General features: G+C 44.4%; 1 protein-coding gene across 2 annotated transcripts; it reads left to right on the forward strand.

The window, feature by feature from the left end:
* Positions 1-257: 257 nt before the first annotated feature.
* LOC117860902 (phosphatidylinositol/phosphatidylcholine transfer protein SFH13) lies at positions 258-8,534 on the forward strand. 2 transcript variants are annotated; one of them, XM_034744327.2, is made up of 15 exons: positions 258-620; positions 2,292-2,366; positions 2,457-2,778; positions 2,890-2,989; positions 3,257-3,523; positions 3,651-3,728; positions 3,803-3,904; positions 3,991-4,040; positions 4,131-4,230; positions 4,738-4,836; positions 4,972-5,085; positions 5,180-5,348; positions 5,736-6,118; positions 7,901-7,975; positions 8,070-8,534. In XM_034744327.2, the coding sequence occupies exons 2-15, from the start codon at positions 2,360-2,362 to the stop codon at positions 8,088-8,090; spliced, it is 1,887 nt and encodes a 628-aa protein (XP_034600218.1). In that variant the 5' UTR covers positions 258-620; positions 2,292-2,359; the 3' UTR covers positions 8,091-8,534. The 2 variants fall into 2 exon arrangements, with proteins under 2 accessions (XP_034600218.1, XP_034600217.1); XM_034744326.2 differs by having other exon boundaries at positions 263-620; positions 5,174-5,348.
* The last annotated feature ends 1,245 nt before the right edge of the window (positions 8,535-9,779 follow it).

Genomic DNA, 9,779 nt, shown 5'->3' on the forward strand with positions numbered 1-9,779 from the left:
ATGAGGAGGGGACCAGCACGCGGCCTTTATTCCAGAGGTGGCGGGCCCACGGCTTGAGCTGCTACCCTGCAAGTGGGCCCGCCCGCTGAATAAGAAACAGGTAGGCCCCATGCCCAGAACTAGAAAACCAACAACCAACTGGCCGGCAAGGCAGGCGAGCTTTTGCACAAACCCCCTCCGGACACCCGCGAAATCGCACGGCCGGGCTCCGCGGAAGCGCCAAGGGCCAAGGGGCAGAAGCAGAAGCTTCTCTTCTTCTGGCCCCCCTGCCTGCCCCGCCGGCGTCGCAACGCAACGATCACAGCAGCGGCCTCCCCCTTCTTCGCGTATAATTAGCAGGCGCAGCGCGACGGGGCAACGGCCGACGACGCCGAGGAATAGACAAGCGGACACCCTGTCCTCTTCCTCCCTCCCACCTCGCCTTGCATGCCGTCGCCCATCAGCGTCGCCCCAAGGATATAGGCGTTGCGTGGCGTGTTCGCTCGCGCCCTGGGTTTTTGGCCGGAGGCGGCGGGGGAGGATCTGAGCGCGGTCGCCGGATACAGTTCCAGCCGCGGCCCAGGAAGGAGTCGGCAGGTTGACCTCGCCCCCGGCCGGCGCGGAACTCGGTCGCGGAGGAGGTGAGCTTTTCTCCTCCTGCCCTGTCGCTTCCCCTGTTCGTCGTTCTGGCGCTGGCCTCTGTTATCGTTTTGCCGTTCTTTCCTTTTCTTTTTTTTCCCCAAGAACTGGGATGGAATTCGTCCCATTCGTTGGCCCTTTCGAGGGGAATCTGCTCGGTTCGGTGCTGAATTTGGCCTCGATCGCTCGCCGTGCCTGCGTTTCCACTCCCCTTTCTCGTCGGCGGTTGCTTTGCCTCCACTCCTTGTGGATGATACAGCAATCCAGCTGGAGCGGAGGGAGCTCCTCTGTTTCACGATTTCATGGTGGCCGGTGGCCCGTCCCGTCACGTCGGCTGCTGAAACAAAAGCGCGTCGAAATCGAGTCTTTGATCGCCATTTCAATCCCTCCAATTGCTGCGGGATATGGTTCCAGCTATACCAAATTTGACGCAACGCCTGCTACCTTTTAGGCCTCTCATTTGACTTCTCAAACCCCATCACTTCGCATCTTTTTGCCAGAGCCGAATTCTTGTTTGTTCTCACGGTCAATCCTGAAATTTTTTCTCGACCTTTCAGAGGGTTTGAGAAGGGAAATATTTTAACTTCAGAATCCACTCTTGTCTGACATCCCTGCAAATTCCACAAATTTTTTTTGCTATTTATATGTTCAAGTGTCCGGAATTACATAATTGGTGCTACATGTTCTGCTGATCACATTACCCCAGAACATAGACCTTTTGGCACGCCTCAAAAACAGGAGCCCTTTCGGTAAAGCAAGAACTAATTCATTCCGGTGGTGCCATACCAACATGTCCTGAAAACGAGTGGTTGACCTGTACCCACTATCGGCACCAGTGGAAGTCATCTTCGTTGAAATTCAATCCGTATTTCTAGCTCTCTTTCAGCTTCGAGATCACGCAAACGTGCGTTGCTCGTCAGTTATCAGCAGCATTGACATGGTTTAATCTCGTCTGAGCAATTGCTGGCTCTGATCAACTCTGACCTGGTCAAAGGCTGTTTGTAGACCACGCTCCTTTTTCAGCAACTGCAATCTTGGCAGGCCAAACACCACAGCTTGCACACAGCTGCTTATGTCTTGGTTGCGCAAGAACCAATGTGTTTTCACGCGTGCTGTATGATTGCTGTCTTGGAAATTAACCACCACTAATGGTTACCAAAAGTCTTGTTAACAAGGCACGTTTTGAGACCATTTATTGCTTATTGGAATAAAATTCTCATTTACTATTTATTTCTAGCTTTTCTTGCATTGTCACCCACTGACAGCTCGTCAAAATTACTTTGTTGACCCTCCTTTTTCTGCATCCGGGAGGCTGATACAGTACATTTGTCTGCACTTTTGCTGAGCACGTATTTTTATGGCTCTTTAATCTGTAGTTACTCAGCTGATGGTTATCAAACCAAGGGATACATTGCAGTGCGTTTTAGTACTATTCTTTATTTTAATGGGGAAATTCCTCTTGTCTGTCTGTAACCCACTGGTAACTGCAAACCTAATGCAGTGCCTTTAAAGTTTTCCTTCCCAATTTCACTAGCGACCAAGAACATCACATGAGCTTTGTTCAAGCCAAAAGAAGTCGTCTTCCTGCCAAAAAAAAAGGATACTTGTTTTGTAGTCTGAAATCTGGCTGTCATATTCCCGTGGTACTTTGCTCAATCTCTACTCCATTCCAGGTCTATCTGTGCGATCTCTTTACAGAACTACAGAATCTGTAGACTCTCAGTCATCTGCTTCCTACAAAATGTCAGGTACATATGCATACTATTTCTTTTGTCTTAGCTACAGTATAGAATTGTTCATTCATATCACTAACTTACATCCTCTTGCTCTTTCTGAAGTGCGGCGGCGCTCAACAAGCATGGAAGGGCTGTTCACGCTTGATGACAGGAAAGAACGGAGGTCAGATGTGGAGAACTCAGAGGACGAGAGAAGGCGGCTATCCATTGGGTCACTGAAGAAAAAGGCACTGAATGCATCAAACAAGCTCACACATTCACTTAAGAAGAGGGGAAAAAGAAAGGTGGAGCATCGGGCCTCGTCCTTCACAATCGAAGATGTCAGGGACGAGCAAGAGGAGCGTGCTGTCTTTACCTTCCAACAAGAACTTTTGAACAGGAACTTGCTGCCTGACAAGCATAATGATTATCACTTGCTGCTGAGGTTGGTGCACTATGAATACAGTACATACTGAAAGCTACAAAAGCATGGATAACTCCTTATCAGCATAAAACTGACAGTTGCAATTCCGCATTCGTGTTGTCTCCTCTGCAGGTTTTTGAAGGCTAGAAAATTTGACATCGAGAAGGCAATCCAAATGTGGTCTGAGATGCTCCAGTGGAGGAAAGAGTTTGGAGCGGATACAATACTAGAGGTGAGCTTAATGCTTCTTGGGTTGTTGATAAAGTAACATTATGACCATATAACTCTGGCTGCAATTTTCTGCTGGTTCATAAGGTTACAAAGTCTTATTGTAGGAAATGCCTCTCACCATTCCAAAGTTATTTTTAACATATAAGTGATAAATAGTATCATGTCTTTATTTGCAGAGTTGCATCTCTGATCTCAAATCTGTTTTTATTCTTCATGTAACCATGAAAAGTTATAATTCATTTGTATCAATTGCAACTAAATCTTGCAGGACTTCAATTTTGAAGAGCTAGACGAGGTGCTATGCTATTATCCTCAGGGCTACCATGGAGTTGACAGGCAGGGAAGACCAGTATACATTGAAAGATTGGGGAAGGTGGAACCAAACAAACTGATGCACATTACTACGGTTGACCGCTACATGAAGTATCATGTGCAAGAATTTGAGAAAGCCTTCAGGGACAGGTTTCCTGCGTGCTCTATTGCAGCGAAAAGGCATATTGATTCGACAACCACTATACTAGATGTTGATGGCGTGGTATGATGATTCTTCTCATATTTAAATGATTTCTCTCTTGTGAAAGATTAGTTTGCAACCAAACATCGTGTTGGTAATGACTAGATTGCTGCAATATTCCCGCTACTGATAGTGAATCATGTGGCAGGGTCTCAAGAACTTCAGCAAAACAGCAAGAGATATGTTAAGTAGAATGCAGAAGATTGACAGTGACTATTATCCTGAGGTATGTGTAATTTTGTTGCTTTTCGTGGTCAATACTTGGTGCCAGATCAGGTAACACTTTATTCGTATGCTCAGACACTGCATCAGATGTTTGTTGTGAATGCTGGTAGTGGTTTCAAGCTACTATGGAACTCTGTGAAAGGCTTTGTTGACCCCAAAACTGCTTCAAAGATACATGTGAGCATAAATGATCTCCTGAGCTACTTTATTCCCTGCTTTTGTCCAAATAAATGGTATAGATTTTCATGGAGCTTTGGTTGTAGGTTTTGGGAACAAAGTTTCAGAACAGACTTCTTGAAGTAATAGATGCAAGGTACAATTTCTATATTCTGTTTATATTGCTTGATCATAATGATTATATCGAATTAGCTTAAATTGAGTGTGTTTTCTTTTTCTTTTATAGCCAACTTCCTGAATTTTTGGGTGGGACATGCACCTGTGCTGCTGAGGGAGGATGTCTCAGGTCTAACAAAGGTCCATGGAATGATCCAAATATTATGAAGGTGAATTGCATTAATTTAGTTCATAACCATATACCATGTGGCCACATATTTGATTCTTATTAGGGTTGCTTTATGAGTTTCTGTTTTTATAATGAGTTATAGTTTAAGATAATTTTTAGATGGAAAACATATAGTATGTTGTACTAAATTGCATACATCTTGTGCTGGCCACAGTTACAACTTGGATGTTCCCCCCATGAAACTACTAGTTTAGATGGAATTAATATTTTAGGACATTTATTTTCATATGCTGGTCAAGCATACATATCTTTCTTCAGATTAAATATGAACATAAATTTTGTGCAATGCATGCTGTGACTGTCAGCTGAACATACCAATTAGGCCAAATATCCTCAATCTAGTTTAATCAAGGTATTTGCAAAGATGGTGGGTATTTTTATCCTACCTTCGGTAGAATACCATCACTGTATTTGATACATGTTGTGATAACCTTGTTTTTTCCACACACTGTCTGACAACTGTAGTACTTTGTGTGTTTGCTTGTAGTTTGCACATAACAAGGAAGCAAAATTTACAAGACATACCAGGCGTTTATCCGAGATTGAGCAAAGGAGGAGTTCGTTTGCTAGGCTGCATCTTTTGAAGGTAAACTCTACACTCTCAACCACTTACTGAATCATGCTATATTCTTTATTAACTATGAACCCTTCTAGTCCATCAGTCACATTTATTCGAGCAACTAATTACAATTATTTTTCCTTTTTTTCTTTGGTATGACAGGGTAGAAATAGTGACACATCAACTGTGGAGTCAGGATCTGACATTGATGATCTAGGTTCTCCGATGATGAGAAGCACAGTGGGGTGTAGTCGATTGGCTCCAGTCCGTGAAGAGGTGAGGTTTTAAGTTCCGGCAGTGCAGCTTGTCATTGTTGGCTTGTAGCCAAAAAAAAAAAGTGTGCTGAAACTTATGTTTTACATAGATGCAGATGAGAGGACGAGACTCTGCAGCTTATTATAGTTGCGATGATCACTTTGTTGTGGTGGACAAAACAGTTGACTATGGTCGAGGAGGATCAATGTCAGATAAAAGCAGAGCTTCAGAACCAAGAGCTAAAGTTCGGCCACTGGATACCAGCACAGCAACACACATGGCAGGTATGTGCTTGTTGATTCTTCTGAAATGTAAATTTCTGTAATGTCGTGAAGCTGCAGTTATTCTTTCCCCGGACATCTGCATTCACTTCCCTAATTTTTAAAAGAAATATCCTCACCATGGACTGATACAGTGAAATAGGCAGGTCCTAAGGATGAGCACATGTAAAATGCTACCTTTACATTTCAAGCTTGCCTTGGCTATCTGTAGAACTATAAAGAGACCTCAACAACCAGCTCAACAGTAATGTTGGGTTAGAGACACCAACATTGCTGATGTTCTTGTTACCTAAGATAGCATGCTGCTCAAGTGTTTACCCCTATGGAACAAGCTGTTGCATTTATTCTTTTGAGTTTGACCACTGATTCTTATATCTTTGCTCTCTATAGGTCCCTCAACTAATAGACGAGGTACGGTAGTACCTAAAGATGTTTTGGATGAAGGAACATTCCATCGCTTCATCAAATTACTTCTGGCTTTGATTGTAAAAGGCTTTGCCTTCTTCCACATAGCATATGGTCAGCAGGAGACGACGGTCAACAACCCACTACCTCCAGCTGAACCGGAACCCGTGTCTGATGATTATCCAGCAGTAGAGACTTTCAGTGTAGACCACATCAGTCCTATCATAGAGCGCCTTCAGAGGCTCGAAGGGAAGGTTGATGAACTTGGCAGCAAGCCCCCAGAGATTCCCCTGGAGAAAGAACGATCTCTGTTGGAGTCATGGGATAGAATAAAATGTATCGAGTCTGATCTGGAGCGAACAAAGAAGGTAAGTCTCCATTAAGTATGTCAGTTTATCTCCTTTTCTAACTGCATGAAAGCATCAGCTATAAGAATCCATACAAAAATTGGGAATATTTTTGCAAACGAAATCCTTTCAATTTTAGATTGTTCAACAAGGTGTAAGTAGATATGAAGGCATGCAAAATATTGGGTGTAAGAAGACCATATGATGAATACAAGGCAACTAAAATATTCCTGTTTTTAACAAAAGATAAAAAAAGAAGCGCAGGAATAAAAATAGCATTATCATACATCCTTGAGAAGAAAAGGAAACCCCGGCCATGGCTTGCGTCCTCCCTCCTCCCCCGCCCCTTCCCCTCCCCGGCGCCCTCCCCTCCACCAGCCCCACGCTGTCGCCTACTCTGGGCTCGGCAGCCACCCCCACAGCTGTGCTCTCCTCCTTCGCAGCTTCCTCTTCTTCCCTGGTGCCGGGAGAGCCCCTCCTCACCCCTGTAGCCCCTACCTACGTCACTGCGGGTCGCTCCAAGGCTCAGAGGTGGACTGACAGCTCCCCGTCTTCCAGCGAGTCCGGCGGCGATATCCTCCCCTCGTTCCAGGGCGTCCTCCTTGTGGGCGCACCCCTTGCAGCGGCCTCGCAGGCTTCTGTTGTCACGACGCACCAAGTGGCCTTGGCTGCAGTCTCGGGCGGTGCTCCGCGGGCGGCGCCTCGTGTCGTCCTACGTACCGAGGGGCACACCATAAGGCGCGCGGTGCAAATTCCAGAAGCTGGCTGCCGGACGAAGATGGTGAGTTGTCGGGATCGTCAGGTGCACAAGCATCTGGAGCGTCCCTGCAGGCCAGTCCCGGTGGACCTCAGGGAAAGATGCTTCAATTGCTTCTCTCCAGGCCACCGTGCGGCAGACTGCTGGTCGAGGACATGCTGTTTCCGTTGCCGTGGCCTTGGCCATCGCTCCTACGTCTATCTTCGTCAACCTTCTGGTCCAGACTCGAGTGAGCCTCGTCCACTTCAGGAAGATATTCAACAAAATCAGCATATGAAGCTCTAGTCATTGGTGCCACTCACTTCAGACCTTACGAAAGGATTTGGAAGAGCTGAGCAACGGGCAAGTGTAAATTTTTCATGTGGCTAATAGCACACAACAGGTGTTGGACGGCCGATCGCCTTGCCAAGAGGAATTTACCTCACCCTGAGCGCTATTCATTGTGTGATTAAGAGGAGGAGACAATTAATCACCTGCTGGTCTCTTGTGTCTTCACCCGTCAAGTATGGTTCAGCATACTTCACAACGTCGGCTTGCAGGCTTTAGCTCCTCAGTTGGAATATTCCTCCTTTGATAATTGGTGGGCAAGGTGAGTGGTAGAGTGGATGGTCAGGTGCAGAAGGGTCTTGACTCCATCATAATTCTGGTGACCTAGTCTGTTTGGAACCAACGCAATCGTTGTGTCTTCGATGGCCTGCTACCTGATGTGAATGCAGTTATGTCTTCCATAAGAGATGAAATCTTGTGGGGTATGGCTGGGGCTCGAGGAATTTCGCATCTCCTCGCCCTCATACCACAGCTCGATTTTTTGTAGGTATTTTTTCTGGTTCAGTTTTGGGTCAGGACCGGCTAGAGTTTTTGGTTAGTGTGGTGGTGTTCAAGTTGTTTCTAAAAAACCTGTGTAAGTTTGATACGCAGCTCTCCTGCGTGTTCGAGAAAAAATACATCCTTGAGAAAGATGATTTAAGACTGTCCAAAGAAATTAGTATATAAATGTTGCTGCCAATCTCAATTGAAAATAAGAGACTCCCTCTTTTGTTGGTCAGGTGTTGCAAGCTACGGTGATGAAGCAACTGGAAATTGCGGAATCACTAGAGGAAGTGATTAGGTCAAATCTAAGGGTAAGATGAACTGTTTTTTGCAATTTTTTTGTCTTCCAAGTTAGATTGCCTTGTCATTGCATTGTTGGTCTCACTATTTTACTTGTTTATGCAGAGGCGGAGATTCTGTGCATAATAAGCAATCACGGCTTCTGAATGAACGACATACTTCATCAGGGGATTGAGAGTTGAGGGTACATGTCGCGAAGGAAGTGCATGAGAATTCGATCGGGTGAGGTGAAGACCGTGCATTGTGGTTTTCACCTTATTGGCACAAAGGATGATGACTGCAGATAGTAATCAAAAGAGGCCTGTCCATTTTTCATGTTAAAAGAGAAGATGTTAGGATGGATGGCAACGGTTAGAAAGGTAGAAATGTGGAAAATAGGTGGTACAGATATGAGACAGTGTGCCTGAAAAAATGTGTCACATGCACGTTTGTGTTCTTTGCCAAAGAATGGTGCTGTGTTATAAACTTGTAGAAATTAAAGAAAATGCTCTTCCATCAGAGATTGAGAAGGGGCTAACTGCAACTGTCACTTTGCTCTCTTTTGAGTGCATTAGTTGCTACTTAACCTTACCGACTCTGGCTGCTGCGATGAACTGTGTTCTATAGCAGAATGATGTTTGCATAGATGGATCAGAAGTTGCAGGAGCATGTCAGTTGTGTCTGTTCCTCTACCTGTGCTTGTCTATGGCAGAATCTGTGATAGGTGAAGCAAAACCAACTCCTTAAACTTCAGAAGTAGAGGTCTACTCTTCACCTTCTTGATTTCAAGAAATCAAGATTCAAGGCAAGTGGTTACCTCTGAGCAACCCTAGGAGAATGAATTCGTGTCTAGTTTTGAATGTACACATTCTTTGTAAGAGTGGTTAGAGTGGCCGGCCCATTGTCAATCGTTCTTCGTAGCCAAGAAGATCCTTGAGAAAAGAAGAGGGCACTAATTGATCGAATTCCTACTCTGGTTTGAGAAGCTTTTTTCTGTTTTCATCTCTCCTGCTTTTGAAGTTCCCTTACTAAATCTAACTTAAATATGTATATTTGATACTAAATAAATCACTTTTGCTACGAAAAGGAGTTGAAAATGGGCCTCTAATGGTTTAGTTGCCCCATCTTAGCTATCCTCCCATTCATAATGGAGTAGTTATCGTCGGAAGCAGGTGACAAGCAAACAACCTAACCAGCTATTGCCTTTCTTCTGCGATGTGAAGGTGTTTCTTGCCATTTCGGTGTAGCTAGCATCTTTGTTACCCGTCGAATTTTGATGTTGAATAGAGCTTGTGATTTTCCTACTTTGAATAACCCAGGTCTGTAGTTGACGTTTTGAAATCACGACTTTGCTGCATCGTTCTGCAGTGTTATTCTGGAGGCGCCAGAAATTGCTGCTTACCAAAATAAAATAAAATAAAAATGAAGCATTGGTATCAAACAATTTGCGCTGTACGGATGTGACTGAGAGGGTGTTTGGATACGAGCTCAGAGTCATATCGGATGTTCGGATGCTAATTAGGAGGATTAAACATGAGCTAATAAAATTAACTGCAGAACCCCTATACTAATTCGCAAGACGAATCTATTAAACCTAATTAATCTATCATTAGCAAATGGTTACTGTAGTACCACATTGTCAAATTATGGACTAATTAGACTTAATAGATTTGTCTCGCGAATTAGACTCCATCTGTGCAATTAGTTTTGTAATTAGACTATATTAGTATCAAATATAGGTATAAAGTTTAGGAGGTGATTCCAAATCACCTCCTGAACTTCCCAATTTGTTGTACTCTCTGACTCTATGAAAAGGAGGACCGGCAAAGGGCAGAC

This window comes from Setaria viridis, chromosome 6 (genome assembly GCF_005286985.2).
Source record: "Setaria viridis chromosome 6, Setaria_viridis_v4.0, whole genome shotgun sequence".
Classification (NCBI taxonomy): Eukaryota; Viridiplantae; Streptophyta; class Magnoliopsida; order Poales; family Poaceae; genus Setaria; species Setaria viridis.